At 39.2% G+C, this 26,557-nt stretch overlaps 2 protein-coding genes and 1 long non-coding RNA gene across 3 annotated transcripts in view; 2 read left to right on the top strand and 1 right to left on the bottom strand.

Annotated features, from left to right (window-relative positions):
- The window catches only part of SLC15A1 (solute carrier family 15 member 1), a 36,421-nt gene extending 17,238 nt beyond the window's left edge, over positions 1-19,183 (top strand). Inside the window, exons 11-23 of the mRNA XM_007421301.4 lie at positions 1,562-1,651; positions 2,637-2,681; positions 2,933-2,965; positions 3,076-3,164; positions 4,987-5,068; positions 6,880-6,999; positions 8,566-8,709; positions 10,446-10,495; positions 11,084-11,185; positions 12,756-12,849; positions 14,417-14,563; positions 14,910-15,017; positions 18,326-19,183. Of these exons, the coding sequence (XP_007421363.1) occupies positions 1,562-1,651; positions 2,637-2,681; positions 2,933-2,965; positions 3,076-3,164; positions 4,987-5,068; positions 6,880-6,999; positions 8,566-8,709; positions 10,446-10,495; positions 11,084-11,185; positions 12,756-12,849; positions 14,417-14,563; positions 14,910-15,017; positions 18,326-18,556 (1,335 nt within the window). The 3' untranslated portion in view covers positions 18,557-19,183. The remainder of the gene's footprint in view (positions 1-1,561; positions 1,652-2,636; positions 2,682-2,932; positions 2,966-3,075; positions 3,165-4,986; positions 5,069-6,879; positions 7,000-8,565; positions 8,710-10,445; positions 10,496-11,083; positions 11,186-12,755; positions 12,850-14,416; positions 14,564-14,909; positions 15,018-18,325) is intronic.
- Positions 11,179-24,758, bottom strand: LOC112541468 (uncharacterized). The gene is made up of 5 exons (XR_003085451.2): positions 23,746-24,758; positions 23,571-23,625; positions 19,177-19,440; positions 11,428-11,741; positions 11,179-11,303 (listed from the first exon to the last, which is right to left on the bottom strand). It is a non-coding gene; the product is annotated as an uncharacterized LOC112541468 (long non-coding RNA).
- Positions 24,759-25,056: 298 nt separating this feature from the next.
- STK24 (serine/threonine kinase 24) overlaps positions 25,057-26,557 on the top strand; it is a 33,194-nt gene continuing 31,693 nt past the window's right edge. The window contains exon 1 of the mRNA XM_007421299.3: positions 25,057-25,336. Coding sequence (XP_007421361.1) covers positions 25,292-25,336 — 45 coding nt within the window. The 5' untranslated portion in view covers positions 25,057-25,291. The remainder of the gene's footprint in view (positions 25,337-26,557) is intronic.

Raw genomic sequence — 26,557 nt, forward strand, 5'->3', positions numbered from 1 at the left:
TCTAAAAGATTCTAATACATTGAGAAATACCTATTTTTACCATCAATAACTATAAATTTCTACCATACTTCCACTACTTACCTGATGTTTTCCTTTATTAATTAGCTCCAAATGTTGTATTTTTTTCCATGGGGAAACTGCTTCCTTTGTTGAACTCCCCTACACCTTTTCCAACTATTTGAGGATTATCTGCAGATGCACCACAGAATTGGATAAAAGCATTCTTCAATGTGTTTCCTCATTTTTCAGAATAATTTGTTTTTTTTCACAGTTGACATTTCCATCATTTCACCATAACATCAAGAACCCATGATGGTATACCATGGTTGATGGAATACCCTGGTTTCCTTGACTAATTTTAACCTTCTGCTGGTCTTTGCTCTGTATTCTAAATAGTTCTGCTTATAGCCAGTACAGGTAGTCCTTGGATAATGATGGTATTTTGGGACTGGAATTTCCATCGCTAAGCGATACAGTTGTAAAGTGTGATGTCACATGACTGCATTGCTTAGTGATGGCAATCCCAGCAGTCCCCATTGCTATGGTTAACTGAATCCCACCTGGGAAGGACCCATCCCGATCCAAGCCATTCATGGCTTGGTCTCTCCCAGCCCTGAGCCTTGGTAAGACTACCTCCTCTTGAATCCCCCCCCACTTATCTCCCCCCATCTCTGCACTTTTGGCTGCCCTGCACTCTGCCAACCCTACCACCCCCAACTGACCTTCACTGTCTTCTTCCTCCCACTGCTGACAAGGCGCACCTGGCCTAGCCCTATGTGAGGCAGCCGCTGGCCATGTGAGGCCTTCTTCCCAAAGTCACATATGTCCTACTCCAAGTCATGTGCAGTCTTCTCCAAATCACGCGTGGCCTTCTTGCGAGGCTTTGGAGGCCTTGCAAAGCCTTGCGAGAAGGGCATACGCAACTTGGAGAAGGGCATGCACGGCCTCAGGAAGAAGGCCTTGCATGGCCAGCAGCTGCCTTGCAAAGGCCAAGGCTGGGTGTGCCTCATCAACAGCGGGAAGAAGAAGAAAGTGAGTCAACTGAGGGCAGCAGAGGTGGCAGAGTGCAGGGCAGCCAAAAGGGCAGAGATGCGGGGGAGATAGGTGGGTGGGGGGAGTCATAATGAGGGCAGGCTGCCAAGTGCCCAAATTTTAATCACATAACGGTGGGGGCACTACAACAGCCATAACTTCGGGGATTAGGTGTAAGTACCATTTGTTCAGCTCTGCTGTAACTTCGAACAGTGGCTGAATGAATGGTCATTAACCGAGGATCACCTGCAATGTAGTTTTCATTTTGAGGGGTGGGTGGAACATACCACTTCTGTGATATGCCTATGAATAAAGCCCTCTTCCATATCTACTGCTATTCCTTCTCATACTTTCCTTATCTCCTGGTACCTCTCAGTAGATTAGGTGCATTGTTGCTGCTTATTTCAATCTATATATGGAGAATGGTCTCATTTTGCAGAATTTAAACATTTAATATTTGACACATAAACAAATGCCTATGAATAAGGAATAACTATTTAACATTTCTTCTTTTGTTCTTTTGTTATAGAAACGGCTTATTACAGAGGTTAAGATGGTCTTGAAGGTTTTGTTCCTGTACATTCCTCTTCCCATGTTTTGGGCCCTTTTTGATCAGCAGGTAATTTGAGAGAAGGAATCATTATTCCTTTGGGTGTTCATATGGTCATGCATTGCTTTTGCCAGAAATATACGTAGGTCAGGATTTAGTATTGGACATAGACTTTAAAAAACTCTATACGAACATTTTTATTACAGTGGAACAAAATATATAACATATATTCCAGTGGACCACCAATGTGATTGTATATTAGAGATGGTGTACCTTATTCTTCAGTTAAACCTTTTTACAGTCTTAATACAAATTACATCCATCTTCCCATGCTTCCCATCATTCTACAGTATTTCCTTTTGAGAGAAATACCTTATACAAAGCACAGAAAAAGGGTATAAGGTAATGAACGAAAGCCAAATTAGGGGCAAGATAGAAGACAAAATCTAATTAAATCTAGTTTACACAGACCATTCACTATGCTTCTCTGTACCCTTGCAAACCATTGTCACTTCCACCGTGACCATGTCTTACTGCTTCATACATTACCTTTTGTTCTTTAAAATTCTCACCTCTCTCTTTTTGAGGATATCAGCAACTCTACCCAACCATGACCTTCTTAGTTTCCTCTTCCTCTTGACCCACTCACTCTTCCTCCATATATTTGTTTTATAATTCAATCACCATTCATTCTCTCTATATGTTCAAACCATGTCAATGTATTCATTTCATTTTATTTTGGTCACTCACTTTAATATTCAATCCATATTTCATTCATCTCCCTTTCATTCTGGATCCTATAGTTTCTTGTTTTATCAAAAAAGCTTCTTAAGTGGCATTCAATTTACTTTATATTTTCCGGACATATCCAACTATCACTTCTAGACAACAATGTGGGATCTTCATCTCTTTTTCATCTACCACTGACTTGTATAACAGTAATGTAAATATTGTTGATATACTGCAGACACTTACTGTATTTCTACTATTCTGAGAATATTTAATATTTAACTAGGGTTATTTGCTTACAAACTTGTAATTTTTTGTTCTGAAGGGATCTCGATGGACATTGCAGGCCACAACAATGGATGGAAATTTTGTGAGTTATTTCTTACTCATGAACCTTGATCATGTTCTAATTGAGTCTTTAATATGTATTTTTACCTAAAATAGCTATCCATAGTTCCTCATCCAGCAAGTGATAAACATTCCATTGATGTATATCCATGTATATTTCCCTTGCTGGAGTGAGGAAATGGTATTTAAATTAAATTAAATTATATTAATTAAATTACATTCTTATGAGTTTTTAAAAGTGAAATGCATCAATTTCTTTTTTCTCTCTTTTAGGGTGGTATTTCGATTCAGCCAGACCAGATGCAGGTACAGTAAGCAGGAATTTTTTTCCTTTTTTGGGTTTTCAGCTATTTCCAAAAATCATTTTTAGGTTTTTCTCAACATTGTTAATTTTCTTATTTTTTCTTCCACAACAGACTGTAAACCCAATTCTCATTGTTATCATGGTCCCAATTGTAGATGCTGTGGTTTACCCTCTAATTAAGAAATGTCACATAAATTTCACGTAAGTAAATATAGATTTTTAAAAATTATAAGTAGAAATTTGCATCAAATTCTATTGCATGAAATTCAATGGTGTCTTTAAGAGATGGTAACATGAATGACCTGGGTTAGTTAAATATTATTTTGATTTACAAATCAAACTATAAAGGAGCCATACCAAGTAAAATACTTTTATAGAAAAAATAGTATCTCTGTTCTTCTCTGAAGCCTAACCTCCATTTATGGAACCAGAGTTGTTGTTACAAACCAGGAGGAGAAATAGCGTAAAACCTTTTTGGCAGACCTCTTCTTCCAAGGGTTCCTTGGTAAAATATAATTATGATATGCTGCAAAGAGGTAGACCAAACCTCCTTATATTCCATAATCTGTCCATGTGAAGAATTAGAAACCTGCTCCAAGTCTTTGGGTATTGTAAGAATGATATATTTACAAGAAAAGCATTTTCCTCTAGACTAGCAGGTGCTTATTTTTACTATATGGGAAGTAGAGATCTACTACCTAAGGCGTAATAGGGTATTGTAGCCCCAGTCCTAGATAAAAGTTGCTTCTGTATTGTCATGTTTATATTTTTTTCTAATTTATTGTCCTGGCTCAGCCTATCATTTGGACCCCCAACATGCCACTCAAAAGCCAACTGCAGTACTTGGTTTGAAAAATGTTGTAAAATGACTATCTTAATAATTTTCAAAGATATAACTCCATGAATAGGTATTATAACAGCTGAACATTTTAGGTTAAATATGTGTTCCTCAACATTGCAACATATTGTACTGGCAGGTTTGAAGGGATTGCACAAAGAACTAACAATATTGGAATAGGTTTTTAGGGAGATAAGTAAGATATATGCATCACTACTTCTAGTGACACTAGACATATCGGGGTTCTTTGTTGTTGTTTATTATTGTTTTCTATCTATTTTAATATTCTAATAAATTGTCTGTTGCCTAGAGTCCCTTGGATGATTGAGTTTATAAATGGAACAAATCAATAAATAATACTTTTTATCATTATTAGAAGGAGAAGAGGACTGTATTAAAAATAAAGACATGCTTAGATTTTTGTTGCTGTCAGCAAGAATATAGCCTATAAATGGAAGGAGAGCAGAATGTCAACTTTAGATTTTGTACTCAAAACTATTAGAAATCATTTAATGGAAAAAAACTTATCGACAGAGTACATAAAATGCAAGATATTAGTTATATATATTAGGTATATATTCCCTCTGGAATGAGGTTCCTCCCAAGATTTAGGTGGCCCCCACTCTGCTGTTGTCTGGAAGACTGCTAAAGACCTGGCTCTTCACCCAGGACTTTGGTGAGGGAGCGTGAGACCCTTTGCTTAATTCCATCTGGTCTGTCATGCTTGCCATCTTTTATCTATCGTTGATTTTATTGTAATTTATTTGATTGTTGTGAGCCGCCCAGAGTCATAAGATGGTGTACAAGTTTAATAAATTATTATCCTCCAGTGAGGCATTACCTTGACGTGGTTGTGGGGCTTGTGTGCTCTGTGGAGGATGAGATGATGATGATGATGATGATTTCTTTTTAAAACTCATTTGGAAAGGTTTTCTTTGGTTCACTAAAAGCTCAGAAGCAATTAGGAGATGTTTGTCCTCAACAGTGATGTGAAGTTGAATGAAAGGGAGAATTTAAAGATGTTGTGAACTAGTTATGTATTATGACATTTTTAAAAATTTAATTATTTGAAGCCCTAATTATTTTTATTTTAATTTGTTAATTGACAATAATGTTGTTTTAATGCTTTTAATATTTAATTTAAAGTGTTCCTCAATAGCTCCTTGTTTCTTCGTTCTACTCCAGGCCTCTAAGAAAGATGACGGTTGGCATGTTACTTGCAGCCTTGGCTTTTGTTGTTGCTGCACTGGTACAAGTGCAAATTGATGTAAGTAAACATAGAGCTAAATTCTGCTTAGGGGGTATTTTGCATTATAGTACTTAAACTTTTAAAGTGGTGGACATTGTCTACTCATGGATCGCTCATGTGATTTAGAATCCTGATTTTGCATTTATGGGAGGGAGAACTACTGCATATAGGTAGTCCTTGGTTAATGACTGCCCTGTTTAGCAACTGTTTGAAGTTACAACGGTGCTGAAAAAGTAACTTTATGAGCGGTCCTAGAACTTATGACCATCACAGCATCCCCATGGTCATGTGATCATGATTTGGGTGCTTTGCGACCGGCATGCATTTACAACCATTGCAGTGTCCTGTGGTCACACGATCACCATTTGCAAGCTTCACAGCCAGCTTCCCACAAGTAAAGTCAATGGAAAAGCCAGCAGTAAAATCGCAAGACATGGTCATGTGATGTCTCACTTAACAACCATGTCACTTAGCGATGGAGTTGCTGGTCCCAATTGTGGTTAAGTGAGGACTACCTGTATATCTTTCTCATACAGGGGGATGGGTATCATTTAAAAATAACTGAGCAACCAAATGGCTTAGATAAAAGGATCTTGGCTCAATATCTCTTAGATTAGGGTTTTTCAAACTGGGTTCCTTGAAGAGTTTTTTTCCCCCTTGGTCCATTACAGAGAGGGTTGTTTTTTTTTTTTAACTCTCTGCAAGGGACCAAAAAGCTTGGTCCCTTGGGGAGAGATTCCCCCCCCCCCTTAGTCACTATGGTATAGCAGAAAGGACAGACTTACAGCTGACATTCAAAAGCCCCACCCAACTTGATAAGGGGTTCTTTTTTTTTTTTAACCAACAGGTTTCATGGCCTGAAAAAGTTTGAAAACCTCTGTCTTAGATTAGGTCTAGGTCTTTCACAAAGATTTCTTTGTGAAAAGTGGAAAGAGACTGCAGAGACAAAGAATTGATCTGATTCTTAAGAAACAGGAGAAGTTAGTTCTTTCCCATCATTTGGACAGTCTAGCTATGTTTAACATATAGAGGTAAGGCAAGATTTGTTTTAATGATCATTTTTTTAACAATTCAGATTTGCAAATGAGCAGCATAATGTTGGCTGGTGTGTTCTCTCCCTTGTCTAACAGAATTACATCCAGAAGATTTTTCTCAGTCTTTTATCTCCTCAAACTAGTGGTCCCCCACAGGATGCTGGGGCCCCCCTTAGCTGCAGGTTGCCACCCCATTTTAGACCCTGAATTTCATGGGTAGTTTCCTTCAGAGTGGCAGCATGTGCTGCGAATAAGTACAATTTTCTTGCAGACAATACATTTTAAAGTAAAAGTTAAAAAAGAATGAGCAGCAACAGCCCCACTGGATACTGTTTTGTCCTGTTCTTGTCCATTGCAGCATCAATGAGAGGTGATTTCAGGGACTCCTGTGTAGTTCATTTTATTTATTTTATTTATTTAGTGGACTTGTCCCCGCCCATCTCCCCACAATGGGGGACTCTGGGTGTTTTACATCAAATTAAAACCATAAATACGTCATTAAAAGTTATAAAAAGAGAACCATTTGTTGCTACCTGGATGTTACCTGGTCTATGAATTTTGACCCTGAAGCCCAGCCCTAGTTGTAGCTCAGAGATGAAAGACATTTTGCAGTGAAACTGCTTGAGGGTGGGTGGCTGGGTGGGTGGCTGGGGAAATAATGTAATAGCAATGAAAACTGCCATTAGTAATGCAGAGCCACATTTTTTGTATGTGAATAAATGCTATTATTTCTCAAGTTACTTTCAAGGTGGAGTTTGGCATAATAACATTTTCTGTTCATTATCATCTACACAGAAAACTCTTCCAGTCTTTCCTTCAGAAGGCCAGTTTCAAGTCCAAATAGTAAACCTGGGAAATGATACTGCAAAAATTGCTACTGCTGGGCAAGATATTACCTTGAGTCCGTTTAATGCGGTACGTTTGAGGATTTTTTTAAAAGTTTCATTCCAATTTCAAAATTGATGGATTTTTAGTGGGATAAAATTTCTCAGCATTAATTAGAAATGAGTGAATTTACTATTATTTGAACACTTTGGTCTTGGAATATGTACCTTCTCATGCATATACCATGATTCCCTATATTACATACCATCTCATAATTAAAAAAAAAGATTTTCTATTTTAATACTAATAATCTCTACATTTCTGAAATTACACGATCATTCCCTTTGGGATGTATCTACCACACCTAACTTGCCTGTTTTTAAATTGGTACTTGGGATGAAGATTAGTATCTTTTGGTGCCTATAACCTTGTCAGCAACGCAGCTTCCCATTGCTACTGAATCAGTATTTCTAAGTATTGTATCGCTTTGCACATCTTTCCCTTCCTTCTCCATATGTAGAAAAAAATTGGGGATTAGTAAATTCTAGAAGAACACCACTCTGTCTCTTAAATGACAAGTCCTAATTTGACTGCAGAAGCAATCCTTTACTTTGGAAAAGAACTTAGAATAGCTATTTACTGTTGAGTATGAGTCTTCTGCTTTCAAACTTTCATACATCTGGAGAAGAAAGTACACTTGGATTTAGCAGATAATTTCATATAAATAATTAATCACATCATTTTGTTCCGATGCTAATGCAATATTGTATTGAGAAAGAAAAATATATTTTGATTCCTTAGTGCTTTTTTAATGTTAGGGAGTCTGAGGTTGAACTATAGAAGCAGAAATAACACAGTGAATTCCATTCAAGCTCCACTTTAAATGCTCACTAAAAACCACTAACCCTTTGCTGACTTTCTAATATTTTTAAATACAACCAACCCTCTGAAAGCTGTATTGTTAATTAGTACACACTTGGGTTTGATTCCAAAATGGTGCTTTGGAGCACACAAGGCGAGGGTGCTAATGTAACATCTGATTGCAACTTTTTAAAGCAGAAACATACTTTTGCAAGATCAACAACCTGATGCAGAGGTAGCTAAAACATTTTTCCTAATTATTTTCAGAAGCTCTGCACAACCCTAATGTACACTTATCTAGCCACAAGCCTCAATTGGCATACTTCTGACAAAACTTGTATAGATTTGTGAATGAATTTTTTCTAACCCAAATTTCCTCATTCACTATCATCCACTTCTAGTTCCTTAGTCTAGGCACCCTTTTGTTTTGTTTTTTGTTTTTCTGAGATATCCTCCATAGTTGGGTGAGCCCCATTTGGACCCATATTAGGAAAGCAAGCACAGAATTTCATTGCTTGCGAGCACCGCACATCACAGAAGAAAAAAGAAACCAGTTATTCAAAAATCATGTTTCATGTGTACAACTGAAATGGTTGGGATGTACAATATTAGAAGCAAAATAATTACAAAGTCTGATCATATTTCAGCAATTCTGATTGATCAAATGCGGGGCATTTTTTTGCCTAGGTATCAAAACCATAAAATAGGAAACATAATTAATTAGCATATATGCAAATTATTTAGTTACATGAAAGGAATGCCAACCATTTTATTGTTCTTTCTTTTTATTTACAGACAGAATATATCACGTATGACGTAAAAGAGTTAAATGTTACTGTATCATATGTAAGTGGAACTCTAACAGAAACAATAATTAATTCGGGACAACAACGTCACACTCTTGCAATAAAAAATACACCAAGTACTACAGCAATACCGGTAAATTTATTTAAAGATTCCTGGTTCTGTTTAGATAATGTATTGTATATCAAGAAGATAGTGCTAGGTGAATGAGTTATAGACTGTATAAATCAGCTACAACAGCAGATGCTGTAATAGCACTGTTGTTCGTAAGTATACCCAGAGTTTTGGCATAGGGATAGTATATAAATAATTATAATAATTAAATAAAGAAAAAAAATCTCCAGCCAGATGAATTAAACAACAAAAACAGCAGAATAAGTCTCATAAGGGATCACAAAGAAACATTTAAATTAAGGTTGCATGTGTCTAAATGATGGCTTAATTCTTCTGCCTTCTCATTTGTGGAAAATATTTGTATATAGCCTGTAATACACAGAAACATAAAGACTGTATCCATATAAAGAGCCCAACTGCCAGTGTTGTTATATGGAAATTAGGAGAAACATACAAATATGTTGAATGCAGTTGGATGGGATATTTAAAAAGTAGTAAAACAGGAAGATATAAGGTCAAAAATGAATGAATGAATGAATGAATGAATGTAGATAAAATACAAAAATGAGTGATCAGCACAAAAGAAATACATTGAGGTGATTTGGCTCCATAGAGAGAATGAATGAGGATTGAATCACAACACAAATATATGAAGGAAGAGTGATTGGACCAAGAAGAAAGAAAATATCAATAAGGTTGTGGCTGAGGAAATTAATGAGAACCACAGAAAGAGAAGAGAGCACACAGATTGACAATAACCCAAAACCATCATTTGATAAACGGTTAAATGAAGTATTATATATAATAATTATGGAAAAATTAAAACATCTAAAATGTATTAAAGGATACATGGCCCATTTTTTATTATTAGTAGAAATAATTTTATTAGTAAAGATAATAAGGTTAAAAGATTCCTCAGGACTAAGGTTAAAAGATTCCTCAGGACTATAGAATACTCCAATCAAATATTTAACTTAATGTTATATATTATTATGATGTTTGTTGATTTTTCTCTTTTTATGAATTGGTTGGGTTTTTTAAATATATAAATATATTTGAATGTGGTGAAAATCAAATAAATGTGAAAGAGAGACATATGTGATGTTTAAAGAACAGAAGGAAGCATAAAAAAGGTGGGATCAAAATATATTAATAATAATAGTAATAGTAATATGAGGTGGAATGCAGACAAAGTGGTGGCAAGGATAGTTTGCAGGAGTAGAAAAGTATGGATATGAATGGTATCAGCACAGACTAGATTTAATTAGATCTCCTTTCTTTTTATCTCCTGCTTACATGAATGGTATATGTTTATGTATGTATGCATTTTAAAGCCTAGAGCCAGTACACCTGTGTTTCTTATTATTCCTATAATCTCATGACATTGTCCATTGTGAAAGTTAATCAGGCTCTTTTCTAAATCAGGGTTGAAACTGGCTTGAAATCCTGATTAACAGGATTTGTAGTTAAAATGAATGTTAATATATCCATTAATATAGTTAAGATTGGTTGATGTACCCATGAAGTGCACTTCAGAAAGGAGTACAAAACTGCATAAGTATTGAGCAATTGAAAACACTGTGTGTGCATGTTTAATTTAGTCATTATTTGTAGACGGCATTCAATTAATTATTAATGGTACTATAAGCATGTCTGTGAACAAAAATCATGAAATCTGCCTGTGATGTAAACAAATATACTGTTCCATGTGGTAGTATAGATTTTATTACTGTTACTTAAGCTATTTCTCCTCTCAGTCTGTAGATGGCATTACAGAAAAACCAGAACAAGGAAATAATATGATCAGGTAATAAAAATTATTTGTATGGACTTATATTTTATTGTGTTTTATGTTTAATTTGATTAAGATATCTATTAAGATAAGAGTCTGGAACTAAATATCGTGGCAGTGGTTAGTTGCTTTGACATTGAAGACAGTCCTGCAAGGTTCCACTATCTAGGTGTAATGATACCGAATACATGACAAACCACAAGTTTGTCTCCAGATTGCCCTCTCTTACACAGAAACCCCCACCAGACTCCACTGTAACAGCCTGCCAGTTTCAAAGACAAGACAAGTTGAGACATCATGTAATGTATGTAGAGCGTCTCTAGATTGCACATGGGAGAGAATGGAAGGAGAGGTGTACTTTTTAAGGAAGTTTTTTAGATTCAATCTAAATTAAAACACCTTTAGCTGCATAACTAAATTTTGTATCAAAGAATTTCTGGAGCAAGAAAGCTTTGGATATAGTATAACTGGACACTTGCAAATCTCTGTTAACAATATTTAACAGTGAAACACAATGCAATATAAGGAAATACCAATTAATGATAATACATTGCTAAAGCACTTCTGTTTTTTTAAAATGCAACATTTTAATATTTTTTAAAGATTCATAAACAGTTTGGATTCAGTTGTTAATATCACTATGGGTGATGTGGCCTTTGGAGAGGTGATGAATTTCTCAAACTACATTGCTTTTCAAAGTGGGTCGTAAGTATCACTGTTCTTTAACATTATGGTAGAGCAGCATTCCTCCAGTTGGTGCTGTTAGATGTGTTGGGACTTCAGTTCTCAAAATTCAAAAGTGACAGTTGCAGTTGCAATATTTCTGGAGGATATCAGAAAGGGAATGTATGCTAGTAATATGGAACTGATATGAAGTGAAGCTTAGTCCATAAAAAAATTAGGCACAATTAATGAGTACATGTCACAGCATACACTAGTAGGTTTACCTGTAATAAAGTTGGGTCTAAGCTGTGATCCATTGGTTGACTAACAACTGGTGTTGAAGAGTTCATGTCTCATTTTTCTTATCTAAACCGGCTTCTAAAATTGCTGTTAGCCTTTAGGAGTGAAGATGACATCTCAGTGGTCTAATCTTTGATTCAGATAACCATGAAAGTCTAGGCATTCTGGGTTAATACAGTGGCAATTCCCCCAAGTCATGGTGGCTTCCATTTTTCCCAACTTGGCCTGAAATGATTCAGTGTCCATCACACGTGAGTTGGTAAAACTGCCGTGACTGTCAGAGCTGGCAGCAAAATGGCTTAAAAAACAGGAAAAAACATATATGAGAAGAATAAATAATGAAACTAATGGACCTTTGAGAAACAAATACCAGAACAGTCAAAACTGGGAAAGGAAAAGAAAAAAAAGTGGGGATGGAGGGAGGCCACAAGTCCTTTTAAATTTTCTCACCTATGCCCGTTATTCTGACATCATTGGTGAAAGGAGATGGTGGTGAATGTTGAATATTAGCAAAAGATTTTTGCTAATTGTTGAATTTAAATTCAACATTAATTGTTGAATTTAAAAAGCCAGCAAACACATGTGGACTTGTAAAACAATAAAATAATTTAAATCAATGGTTTTTCATAAGCACAGATAACATTTGAGTTGAAATAAAAAGAAGCTACTGTGGTTGATTTTGAGAGGAAAATATTTCATAGAAAGAGATGAGCAAAACGAGTGATGTCTGTTATTTCCTTAATGGAAGATTTGAAAAGAACCTTAGACACAGGCTTACCAAACTTTTCCTTTGGTAAAATACTGAAAGTAGCAGCTGAGTTACAGAGAGGGACAGGAAAAGTTCTTAAGTGTTCACTGGATCCTGGTTTGTAGGCTATTGTTGCCTGCTTTGGGGTTACCACTTTGTGGCAGTAGACTTGCTTGCTTCTTGCCTGTTCAACCAGCCTATTTTGTAAAATGCATGTTCTTTCTGTGATTCTGTAAAACAGCTTGGCAAGTTTCTGTTCCTAATGAGACACTTGCAAGAATGTTGTGCTGCTTGATTACAAGTAGCAGGAACACATAATGATGTGTTGGGAATTGTCACAAACTATCTTAAAAAGTGCCTGCTACGCCTATTTTAAGATCAGTAATTAAAGTTTGCAAACCTATCTTGGGGTGATGCTCATAACATGAATAGGCTTTATTTATGCTATTACATTTGTTTTTGGTATTCTTTCCAAAATTTTGGTATTCTTTTCCAAAAGAAAATTCAGCTTTTCTTCTGTAAATTACATTATAATTACCTATTTTTTCCTATTTCTTTTTCTAGAGTCAATATTACTGCTCAAATTGATAATGCGGTGTGTGAAGTTTCATCCATAGCATTTGGTTATGGCAGTGCTTATAGTATTATTATAAAAGGGGTAAGTTCTAAATTGTGTGTCTAAATTAACAAAATATTTAATACAGAGCCAAAGATATAAACACCTATAATAGGGTCTTGGTTGAATATTTAGCATTGTCACATTCTTATCTTAATGCTTCTTACACTGTCACAGGTGTCAGATGTCATAATAATAAAATAAGAAAGCAAAGAACTAGAGTTGTATTGTTGTTTACAAGCAGATGTATGTTCGTGACAGTTTTGTTGGTGATGGTGGTAATCAAAAATATAGGCAATGCAAATAAGGAATGGGCTTTTATAAAGTAATACAAAAGCTTTTGGTTTCACCTTTACAGTTTTAAGAGACTTCAAAACTTAAGTCTTTAATAAACTCTGTTCACAGACCATAATTTCAAATTTGAAACTCCAAGTTTTACATTATGAAGTAGTAAATAACAGCTTTTAAAGCTAAACATACCCATTTGTGTTTAGTGTAATGCCCATTATTAGCTAATGTTTTGTGAAGAGATATCTGCTTATAAATAACTGCTTTGATTGCATTTGTGTATGTTTTGATATAATGTGGCTGTTGGAAAAGCCACAAGAAAAGATGAAAAAATAATTTTTGTTTGAATTTATTGTAGTCATGAAATTCTACCCTAGATCCACAGAGTTGGGTATATGTTGCTGTGCAGATATGTTTGTATGGGAGCTGATTTTCCTGTTAAACTTCGATATAGAAGACATCTCCCAGCAGGCTCTCCTACTGCATATGGAGTAGTTTGTTCTATGGCAATGAATGGAGAGTGCTTTTGAGCAGAAATCTCATGTGTGTGTATATGTATGTGTACACATGCATACTCAAAAGAGGTATTATATCAATCAGGGATATCCTCAGAGGGTCAAAACAGTCAAGATGGTGGCCCTAACAATGTGAACAAAACCCTGCCTCTTTTTAATAGTGGTTCTGGCCACCATCTTGATTTCTCGCTCCCTGATGATTCCCCTGATAACAATCAGAAATCTCTGCACAGGTTCATATGAGAATATGTTGCTATAATTCTTGGATGTGTTTGTTATTTTTTTTTCCAGTTTGTACACTGTGCCCAGGTACCATCTTGGTTTTGGATAGTATTGGTTTTTATGTTGTTATTTGTGAACCGCCCAGAGTCAGCTGGAGTTGGGTGGTGTCCAAAGTGAATTAATTAATTAATTTGAAGAACTTCAAAAAAATTATTATAGAAAACAAACTACCCATCTTTTGTGATTATTTATGTCTTATATATCTTGAATGCCATGGAGAATATTGAGAGATTATTGTATTTACTTGGGAGGGCAAGAGATTCCCCCTCCATGCTATAACTTTAAAATGGGGAGGTCTGCTTAGATTGAGTGAGAATATGATTATGGAGCTAGATGAAGTTTTTCTATCTTACTCTTCTTTTATGGGGGTCGGGGGGAAAGGAGTTGTCTTCAGTTCAAGATTGTCTCCCTTTCAGATAAATATGGTATAACAATAAAAGATATATTTTGGTAACTTTCCCCCTTTTTTTCAGGAAAAGGCACTTTAATAATATATGCATTAATATATTTTGCTTTTCTTTCAGTGTACTGGTGATAAACTAGACATCAAATACATTGAAGATATTCAAGCCAGTACAGTCAGTATGGCATGGCAAATCCCCCAGTATTTCATTATTACTTGTGCTGAAGTTGTCTTCTCAGTGACTGGACTTGAATTTTCATACTCACAGGTAACTCAATTGACTTTACAACAATTTTTGCTGCTGTGTGGAATGTTGTGCTGTTGACCACAGAAGACACCTTTTTCAGAAAAGGCTGAATGTAGGATTTGGAAGTGCTGTTGGGTCATCAGTATCAGAAAAATTGTAAACCCTTGGACCCAGCACAGTCACAACAACTCATTTCAAAGTGGTTCTTCAGAACAGGCTTCCTTGAGATGGTCGAGTTTTGTTCAAAACAAGGTTCTCAGGACCATCTTGATGCTGAAGCATTTTGCACATCCCTAAAACTAAACATCCCATACTGTATTTTGAAATAAGGTGCAAAACTATTGAATTGGATATCTTGTTTCTGTAGGCACCTACCAACATGAAATCTGTGCTGCAAGCTGGCTGGCTATTGACGGTGGCCTTTGGCAATATCATTGTTCTTATTATAGCTGGTGCTTCAAAACTCAGTGAACAGGTAAAAAATTATTAAACAAAACAAAGCTTTGATAACAATGTCAATGTTCAATAGTCATAGGTAAGAGTCATAGGAAGAGTCACAAAACAGCTGTACTATTATACTAGAGCCATAGCTATATTAAGATGCTGAATATATAAATATGGCAATATGATAAAAACTGGGCATTTCATCCATATGCCAGCTTTCTGTAACATAGTACATTCCAGTAATTACTAGAAGGAAATCTTCCTGTTACATTACTTTTAAATATATGAGCCTTTCTTTGGTTCCATTAAGGCAATGGAGGAATAATGTGTAAACCAGGGGATGGGCAGACTCAGTCTGCATTATTTTGGGAAAAGACTTGTTGGGGACTGAATAACTGTGTTGAGAAATGGGTGGGACTGGGACTCCCAAACTTATTCTCATACAGATTTCTGCATCCTATGCATACTCTGGCAACCATGGATTAAATACCTACTCGCGCCATACTTTTTATTCCATCTCTCTCTCTCTCTCTTTCTCCATTCTGTTCTCTTCTTCCCTTTTCTACCAGCTGTTGACTGCTTATTCTCTTTACTTCTTCTACTCCATTGACCATTCAGGACTTTATTCTCTAAACTTTATTGCCTTATGAACAGATGAGTGTTTCAGTGAAGTGAAAATTAAACCCACCCACCCACCCACCCACCCACCCACCCATCCATCCCTCCATCCATCCATCCATCCATCCATCCACCCACTCACCCACCCACCCACCCATCCTACCTAAATGGCTCAAAGGTTTCTGTAGGCTTTGTACAGTATAGCATAATACAAAACAATATGTTAGAGGACAGATGGACATAGCAGCTCAGTTGGTTACTAAGTCAACAAAATGGCTAGCAAGAGTTAAATCCCAGTTTCAAGAAGAAAAGTATCTGTCCTGTCCATTGAAAAGAGATTATTGTGTAGCCTTTATTCATCTCCTATTTGAGCAAATGCATACAATGATGCAGCAAAGCAGATTCCTAGGTAGCTCAGTGGAAGATAGATTCTATGTGTGGGGGACTGGTGAAATAGAGGATCTGTCACATTATATATTGGAATGCTGGTTGTATGTTAAATATAGGGATCATTATTTATCCCTATTCCTTGATGACAAGAGGAATTGGAATGCCAAAAATAAATTGGATTTCCTCCTCCTTCTACAAATACTAATTAGTGTGTGACACAACGAGTTGCTATCTTTGCAGTTAAGGCAGCCAGGCTAAGAGAGGAAAGGGATAGTACATTCTACCTGACATGGCAAATTATGTAATACCTATATTTCGTAGGAGTCTGACAAGGTGCATTAAAGTCCCTGCTCCGTTTCATTAACTATTTTAAAGTATTATCTTATAAAGGTTAAAAGATTTTAATATGATTATTGTTTAGATTTTAGATTTAAATTTTAATGTCTATAATTTGTTAGTTTTAGTGTCTTGTTTTAAGATATGTAGGTAATGTTGTTACCCACTGTATACTTGAAATGGTCTGGAAACTTATTCAATAAACTACTTACTTACTTACTTACCAATAGAATGAAATATACTGTATAAAATCAATAAAATAAAACCCACAAATAGCATTAGGAACAAAAATAATAGATCTTAAATCCTGGGAGCGGGGGAAAGAAATGTTTTCATCTGGGGCTAAAAAGGCAGCCATATTGATGGCGGTTGGACTTCCCTGGGATAGGTACTTCAAAATCCCTATCAAGAAAGACTTTGTTGCTGTTGCCACATGTGAGATTCAGAAGAAAGAGATACTTCTTTAAAAAATAGTAAACTATGAGTAAGGTGTGAGAGGTATTCTCTTAGGATATGAGGATCCCACCTATGCTGAACTTTATTGGTCAAACCCATTGATCTGGACTGGCCCTTAAAACAAATAAGAAATCAGTGTAGACCAACATATTATGAACGTAACCCCCTGTGTGAGTTTTTTTTTTTTTAATATTTTAGATGTGTTTTGCAGTAGCTTAAATTTCTAGACTATTTTAAAGAGAATCTCATATACAATGAAGAACTGTAATTGAAATGAGAGGTTATCAGAGCATGGATCACTGCAGGTTGGCTGTCTGCTTCCAGATAGCGTCACTGAATGAAGCTGGCAAGTGATGCTCTTTTCATGGCAAAATATCCTATTTGCAAGAATGGACTTTTCCTTCTGACTAAGCCTAATTGCTCTACCACCGGGGAAAGCTATAGGCTATATCATATCTCTAGGCAAGCAGTTCCTCTCTTTATGAAAAGACTACTGGTACAATCATAGGCATGTCTACTGAAAATCCCATCAAGATACCTCTTCCCAGGGAACTAATGTTGAACCCTTTTCCAAATTATGCTTTTCCCTTTTCTATTACCCAGTAAATGTTAATCCCTTTAAAAATGTATCCGTATGTATGACAAACGTGTCCAGAAGAAGACGGGGTGGCATACTGTTTGCCTTAAAGCTCTCTGTGTTCTAACTGAGCATAGCTTCCTAGGATGAACATGGTTTATGTTATGCTGGGGAATCAGGCCCTCCTGATATTGATGATCTATCACTACTTAAAGCCCAAGGCAGAATGGCCAGTAGTGAAAAGAAGCTGAGAGTTGTCATTGGGTCAGAATTTCCCCAAACCTGGCTCACACCATCTGGCCTACAGACTGTAGTGTAAATACCATGGACAGAAGATCAGTGCCATTATTGCTGGGAAGTGAGAAATTGAAGACTTTTTAACATCTAGAAATTATTAAAATTTTGTATCAAAGCATGTGGATAATGTAGTGCAGCTCACAAGGTCTAGTGACATTTGCATGGTGTAAATTGTGGCATGAGTTGCACAGTGTGATATCATCTCCCAGATATGTGATACTGAAAGGCACGTGCATGCATACAACTTGCAGTCCTTTAGATGTAACTAAGAAAGAAAAGGTTGAAAAGTTTCTACTAAAATTTTAGAAAATGGAAGGGATTTCAGGGATGTTCCAAATATGAAATGCCATTTACAGTCCTGTAAATTTGCCATATGAGTACTAGTTCCTGCAAGCACCTTAGTATTCAAATTGCTATTTGTACCACTTGGATTCATTGGAGGTTATTTTGATGGCTAAAAAAATTGTAAGTTTCGCCTTGTAAAGAAGATAAGAATGTTCTGTTCTCTGAACCAGTGTAGACATGCTTATTCATTAGCAAGATCATAATGTGCAATATACAGTGAGATGGGTGGCGTATAAATTTGATTAATAAAATAAAATAAAATAATAACGTGCAATAATCCTGTTTTCATCCTTTTTTCTTTTCTTTTCTCTTTTTCACAGTGGGCAGAATATGTTCTCTTTGCAGCTTTGTTGTTTGCAGTTACTATAATTTTTGCTATTATGGCCTATTTTTACACCTATGTGGATCCAGCTGAGGTTGAAGCTCAGTTTGCAGAAGAAGAACAGAAGAAGAAAGAAAAAGACCAACTGGAAAAGGAACAACAGGAAAAGAAACAATTAGAAAATATTTATGAAAATGAAGTTGGAACTGAGCTACAGACTAATATGTGAAAATATGTTTCAAATCAGAGTGAGAATGTAAATTAATGCGCAGAACACTGCACCTGTAGTTTGAGATTCATAAGGGATACTTTGTCGCTGGACAAGCTGTCTTACTGAACAGGAATGAGTAACGAGCACCATAAAATGAATACCGATGCCTGTGGCTGAAGATTAAGAAATCAGTTCTCCTATGAAGAACTGAGGTTTTCATTTTCTTAGTCGACAGAAGGCTGCACTTGGATAAAATCTGAATCTAATTGCGCTTGGCCATTGTGAAAAGACATTCAAAGTATTATTTTTATATGTAACTACTTTAATTTTATATGGAGAAGGCAAACACTCATAGCAATAGACATTTATGTCTCCTGCTATACATAGGCCCAAAGATTTGCAAATGTTTTGATGCTGCAATACAAATAATGATCATATATATATATACACTTTTTCCTGGAGACTGATCTGAGCCAGTTAAATGTTTACGATCAGGTATTGCACTAAACACTTCTTCATTTTCTGTCAGAGGATTCTGCCAAGCCTAACTTTATGGGGCTGTTGAGGTGGAGATGGGGGGGGGGAGGGAACTGCTTTGTCAGACAATCAAGGCAAATGAAATAAAACTTGGTTCTTACCATTAGAGTCCAAGTTTACTTTTTTCAGAAGGAGAAGAATACCCAGGCTTTAACTTTTGTTATTAATTCATTTGCAGATAGGGTGCTTTTGAGTAACATCATTGAAGCCGTACCCTGCTACCCTTCAGCTGGATCGGTTGGGAGCTGTAATCCGATTTGGATAATATCAGGGTTAAACGTTTGGGCGCCCTTGTAATGGCTTCTTTAAAACATCCATTAGCTCAAATCAGCCCTCATTTCTGTTTAAACTTATGTTGCTCCGTCCTTGAGAGAGAGAGAGAGAGAGAGAGATATTTATCACACCACATTCACAGTGGTTTAGAATATTAAATATGAAAATAGCACAACAAAAATGGGGGGGGCGGGACAGAGGGGGGCTGACAATAGAAATGCTACCCTATTTCCAAGCTATGTTTTTCTTTGTCACTGTGTAAAAAATCTCCAGAAGTATTCCCTTAGTACTGTACAGCTGTGGAGGTTGACCATGGCTGCCTTAGCAAGAATGTATGATGGGTCTATATTCGAATGTCATTCTGTGCTACAAACTAGCCAAACCCAGCTTCTGTAGTTAGTTTATAGTTCAGTTGAAAGTTAACCATTAGTAAGTATATTATACTTATTTGTCATAGTAAATGCATTGATTAATTAGCTCCCTCAGGTAATCTACCTATGAGTCATACCAACTCAATGTTATCCAGACCTTTTGAGTACCCCATTCACTGCACAGAGGTGGTTTCCCTTTGTGCTAAGTCTGTCATTGTGGGAAACCTCCCAACTGTTTTCTAGGAAAACCCAACTTTTATTTAGAGGGTAACTTTTATTTATTTATCAAATTTATATAGCCGCCCATCTCACAAAAAGTGACTCTAGGCGGCATACAACAATGAATAAAAAAAAAACATAAAAAACAGTCATTATTAAAATTTAAAGCAGTCATTTTGTGCTCCTGATTGACATTGTTGGCTGTGGGTTTTTAAAACAGTGTCACAAAATGTGGACTCTTCACATCTTTCATCTTCCCTTATTTTGAAGTGGGTGCAGAACAAAAGGTCTTGCTCTTAAGTTTTGTATATTTTGTACATTAGTCGTAACATTGTGATTATTCCAAGAAATTAATAGGAACTGTTTTTCATTGGCTACCAAATCTGGACTGCAAGAATCCAGATGACCATTAGGTGGAAGCAGGTTTTTCTGTCTCCTGATCCCGTGGTCATCTGGATCTTTGCAGCCTAGATATGGGAGTTCTAGCTTCATTATCCTACCTGCCCATTTTTTCACATTTTTATTACTTTTACCTTGCCATTTTTCAGTCTGCTTCCCTTAAACGGATTCATGTAAATGTTTCTAATTCTGGAGTTTCCAATATAGTGCTCAGAGGCACTTTTCTGAACACCTCCCCATTTTCCTCTGGAGTCTTGGGAAGTGTGTCCACAGCTGTGAAAGAAAGGTTGCTCCCTGCCATTGACAACTTACATTCTTGCTTTCCAGTAAGCTGGTATTTCATGATATGGTTTTCACCATGACAAGTGTTTTGTGTGACTGGACAAGCAACCATCTCCGGTGGCAACCATTTTGCAAGTGTACATGTGACACCTTTTAAAAGTCCAAGTACTCCCACTGTCCCAAGCAACTTGAGGTTGGCTGTTATAAATTTACCTCTCTGTTGGTGGATAATCGCTCTTTTTCAGGCCTCCAGAAACTATGTTCATTGCAGAAGTGGAGGGACTGGTCTACACATCCCTCCTTCACCCTCTTCTGGGTTATTAAATATACATACGGAGCTCTGCCACGCCATTATCTGTTCCATTTGCAAAACATCCCAAAGGCACTTTAAACTCAATGCATATCTTTCTCCACTTTGTCCTCACCATCCAGGGACCCCAAACATGTTTAGCATTACGGTGAGCTCTTAGGGAGCACCATTATACAATACTCCAGACGGAAGAAAGGCTCCGCTTCATTATGGCATCTTTCTAGCAAGCCCTGTGAAGGCTTTTGGGTGAGCAGATCTGGTTAGCTGGTGTGCTGTCAGTCTTCCTTTTTGTCTTTTAATCAACACAGGCAAACAGCCTTTCCTCAAGCTGGACTGTGGGACAGGCACTGAGGGCATTTGTCCAACCTAGGATGACCTTGTTCTAACCCATCTCTGGAATAGGGAGGAAGAAAAATATTTTGCTCTGGCAGAGAAGCAGGGGATTAGGGATTTTGCACTAGGTTACAGATCGTGGCTAGTGCCCAGAACTGTAGTAAAATCTTCATGTGGCTGGGGTTATGCCCAAAGGAAGTTTCTATATGGCCCCCAACAGGCAACCACTGATTCAGAAGAAATCAAGAAATATCCTGTTTTCAGTTGCCTCCACCTCTTTCTGGAGGGGTTGGATTGTGCAGCTTCTAATCCTTGGAACTACAGGTTTTTTTTTTTAAAACTCTACTCTGGTCTTACAAGATATTTCTCAAAATTTCTCCCAGATTATACTTCAATCATACGTTCAAGTTCAAATGATCCTACTTTGGACAATTTAGAGGAAGACCTAGCTCTCTTGAAAAGGCTGTAATGCTGGGAAAGGTAGAAGGAAAGAAAAGAGGACGACCAGCAACAAGGTGGGTGGACTCAGTTACAGGAGCAAGGGGTGCACCATTAGAAGACCTGGAAGACCAGGTTAGGGGCAGATCGTCATGGAAGAAATCTATCTATGTGGTCGCTAAGAGTCGTCAACAACTTGATGGCACATAATCATATATTAAAAATTGCTCTCAGACAACTGATAGTACTGTACACCAGATGGCTTTAATACAAAGACAAGAACTGACGGTAAGCAAGAACTTCCTGGGTCTAGCTAGATTTAAGTTGTTTTTCAGATTGCAAAGCAAGTGCACTGAGGAACCAGCAAATATGGTATTATATCTTGACGTCTGTGTCTATGCAGCAGGGCTGGGAGGGCAAAAAGAGAACCTTCAGATGCAACAGGGCTGTCCTTATCTCCATGGGTATCTGCAGGAGGAGCAAGTGATGTCACGCTCGCCATGACATCATCATACCAAGGATGTCAATTATGAAGTTTGCACCATTTGCACAATGACATTGTGACTTTTATCAGACACCTATGCTTATCCCATATTGAAGGAAATAAATATGGACGGCCACAGAGAGGGTAGCAGTTGAAATGATCAATCCAGAATTTAAGATTTCAATTCCTGCTACTATCTGATATCAATTCCACAAATGGGAAATTTAAGCTTCCTACATCAGGGGATTAAAAACCTGTTCTTGACTGTCTTTTTTCTTACTAAGCCAAACTAATTAATTATATCATAGTTCAGGGTGTGTGTCACAATTTATCAATTACTATAATTGATATCCCACAAATATAATTATATCTTAAGGAAAACTGAATGCAAATACAAGTTCCATGGAAATTACATCACATTCTGATTATTTTTAGTATACTTTATTTGCTATTAATCTGTATAAACAAATGTGTAGCTTTGAATCCTTTTCCCCAATAAATAAATGAGTAAGTATAATGTTTTTGACTCATTTGTTTAACTGGGTTTTCTTTATCTAGTTTTAGGACTTGTGTAGAGAATAGATCACATTTTAGGTCATATTTATGCAGAAATATTGAAAATTCAAAGGGGGTCACAAACTTTTAAGCACCACTGTGTGATGGGGTGAACCAAGCCGTTACTAGGAATCGGGGACAATCCAGCGGCATCCCCTGGACCTTGCTGTTTTGTCAGAATGACAAAATCAGGGTCCTGGCCCACCTTTTTGGGGCATCTGTGTGATGTCATGATTCATGTAGAAAGGGGGGGGGTTGCATTGCAATGCTCCAGCGCTGCTTTAATCAGACAGACCCCACTGCCACTTGGCATTGATTATTTTTGCAGTCTCCAGATCACTGAAAAGATATTGAAGAAATCTGATGGCAAAACCTAGAGATCCAAAAGGTACTAATCTACTCCTATGCTGGTTCACAGGAATTCGAAAAAAACCGAAGCGTGTTTTTTGGTCATCAAATTATTCCCTAATGTAAGACCTGTTATCTAGCTGCATTTTGTGTGTGTGAAAATAGATGTACTGTGACGCATGTGCTGGCTGTACTGCGGTGAAGCAGAGGTTAGAGAAATGGTAGTACCGTACTGGGGCAACCCAACCAAGCTGGGCCCATTTTCCCCTCTGAAAATCCTCCCATCAGTAATGAAGACAGTTTCTCCTCTTTCATATTAACAAAAAAGGTCTCAGTATGCAAGTTAGCTTGACCCTAGTTTCTCCAGCATCCTGGATTTCTCTCCTCACTCTTTACATGAACAACTTCCTGAACCAGGATGAATTCACACATTTATTATTGAATACAGATCCGGACCAAGCAGAGGCAATGCCTAACACTGACCTTAAACTTATCCCTTTCTCCCAAGGCATCCTGGGAATTGGATCCGTCCATCCTGCTTTTAGGTAAAAACAAAACAAACGGGTATTTTTGTTTGTTTTTCAACAGAGCAAAGGAATACGAAAACATTAGAACAGTGTTAAATGTCGGGGGTATTTAAAAATGGGACTACACTTACATGCATTAAAACGCTTTAGAAAACCAAATGAAGGAGCGTGCGTTCCAAGGAACGGGTGAGAGGACCTTATTCCAAATTTGGTCAGTTAAAAGAAAACGAATCCGTCCATCGTAGCAGCCCCTCGCGCTGCAAGTTCCCGAATGCATCTCTGAGGAGCGAAGCCTCCTCCTTCCTCCCCGGCCATCCGCGTCCCTCAGACGGGCGAAACGCTCTTGAAATTCACCCCGCTTTCGCGAGGCACCGAGGGGGCTCGTTTTGCCTTCGGGACTGGACTGGACTGGCCAGGAAAGCCCGCAGCCCTTCGAGGCGGCTGCCCGACATCGGGGGTGGGTGCGGGGGCGTGAAATAAGCAGCCGCAGCAGGTCTTTCTCGACTGCACCTGCCCGAAGAGGGAGCCGCGGGGCTGGGTGCGGGGTGCAGGCGCCCCTTCGGGCCGGAGCTGAAGCTGAGGCGGGAGACGGCCAAGGTCGCCCTCTGCGGCAAAGGCGGCGGGAGGAAAGCAGGAAGCGAAGGAGCGGCCGAGCCGCCCTCCTCCTCCTCCTCGCTTGCTTCCAGGTTGCGGCCGCTCGCTCCGCCTTCCTCCGTCCGGCCCGGGGTCAGTAGTGAGGAAAGGAGCCAGACGGGCGCGCGTAGAGAGCAATTGCAGGACGGTGCCAGGGCCTGCATTAAAGGGCGAAGTCTCCTCGGCGGGACTTCGCGGACAGCTCCGGGCACTTTTCTCGCAGAGGTTGCAGGCGGGCTGCCCTTGGCACCTCCCCAGTGGTGCATACGGCCCTGGGTCTCCCCATCCGAGTCGCAGCGAGCGCAAGCAGCTTAGCTGACCTTGGAAAAGCTAAGCGGGTCACAGCTAGTTAGGACTTGGATGGGAGACCACCAGGAAATGCCAGCGGTAGACTGGCCTGGGAGGCCAGAAAGCACCCCGGAAGAATATAATGCAAACCGGTTCCTTTTCCAAAGGGCCCTATCTGGACCCCCCCCCCGGGGCGTGGAGCTCAACTCTTTATCTTTCAACGCGTTCGTAACACGCGGTTGGCAATCAGGATAATTAAAGATGCCCCCGCAGCGCTCCCTCATTTGGCATGGCGGGATTAGGGCCCCCTACAGAACAAGAGGGGGGCGAGAGCCTTCCACCCGCGGCTCCAGCCCGGGCGCAGCCGGAGGTGAAAGACCCGGAAAACCCCCGCACGCCGCCCTCCCGCCTCCGCGAGCCGACGTCCCCCGTGGCCCCCCCAGTTCGCCCAGGAGGCGGGGCCGCCATGGCCCCGCCTTCTCCCACTCGGCTGTTGTGCGCGCGCGCACGCAGCCCAGCAGCCAACCAACCAACCAGCCTCCGTTCGCACGTTCCTTCCGTACTCCGTCCGTGGTTCTTTCTGGTGGGGGGGCCTGAGGGGAGAGCGAGGGCTGCTGTGCGGAGCGGAGGCTGATGTGAATCCTTCGGGTCCTGCCTGGAGCTGCTGGAAGGGGAAGGGGGAGGGGACGCGAGAGGAGGAGGAGGAGGAGGAGGAGGAGGAAGAAGAGCAGCGCTGCTTCTGCCGCTTCCGTCATCATGGCTCACTCCCCTGTCCAGCAGCCTGGCCTGCCGGGGATGCAGGTGAGCAAGCAGCCCCCCTCCCCGGCCTTCTCTTTTCCCCCGCCGGGGCTTGCAGCTGCTCTGGCGGTCCTGGCGGGAGAAGGTGGTTCGGGTGTGGGGTCCCCTGCAGGTATCTGGTGGGGGTCTGGCACGAGGTTCCCCGCTCCGGGGGGGCTGGAAGGGGCGCCGGCGGCAGGCGGGGAGAGGGCCGGGGTCGTCGGGAGGCGGGCGGGGGCATCTGCGGGGCGCATCCGTGTGCGGGGAGGGGGCGAGGGAGGCGTGGGCGTGATGGTGCAGCCGCTCTTCCATCTGCGCCCCTGGCAACGAGGGAGGGCGAAGAGAGCGGGTTACCCCGCTTGCCTTCTCTCTTGCGAAATAAGTTGCCCGTGGATGGATCCGTGTTCCGCAAGTGGGGCTGGCAAAAAATAGACCACCTTTGCAGGCACCCCTCGATCCACTGTAATTAAGAAGAAGGGTTGACCTTCAGGGCGTCCTGCGCTGCTCATTTGTGTACGTGCCCAGGTTCTCATTTGGAGCTGACTTGTAGAGGACACCGCAGATGTTATTTGGGGATCCATCTCTCTCTCTCTCAAACGATTTGTATCTCCAGTCGCTCTTTTTATTATTTAGGTGTTGGTTAGCAAAATCAAAATGTAGGAAGGCAGCATGGGGATGGCATTCCTGAGGTAATGGGGTGGGGGGGGGGAGTTTAAAATTTACATGTTAAGGAAAATCACTAATGAAGAGGATCATTTCAGACTTTTCCACTTTTATGGCTATTTTTTACAAGTGGTAGTTGGACCGTGCATATACATTTGAGAGATTGCTTGGCCAATAGGGAAGCTGTGGTTAGAAAAACTCTGTAGTATACTTCCAGGATACCTTTTTATTTTGAATTCTAGGACTCGGTGGGCCTGATATCTCAAACCCTAAATGACTTTTGCATTTTAGGAGGCCCTGTGAATTCCAGAGCTCTGAAATGTGGTTGTAGAGGAAGACAAGTCCTCATCTTCCATTCACTTGATCAAAGATGGAGGTGGGAGGAGAGCTGTGAGCCATCAGTTAAAGGGATGCTAAGCTTTTCCTCAATTAACAGATTCTCCTTCTCTGTCTTACCCAGAATATCACCAGATTTCATTGACCTCAAGATCAGTATCTATCCAGATCCTCTGCTGAGATCTTTCTTATAGCTCTTCTCAAAGGTCATCATCTTCATCTCTTTTAAAGACATTAATCAGACCC

Source organism: Python bivittatus, unplaced genomic scaffold, assembly GCF_059951505.1.
Source record: "Python bivittatus isolate LINGU-HERP-01145 unplaced genomic scaffold, Pbiv_v1 ctg000060_np1212, whole genome shotgun sequence".
NCBI classification, from domain to species: Eukaryota; Metazoa; Chordata; class Lepidosauria; order Squamata; family Pythonidae; genus Python; species Python bivittatus.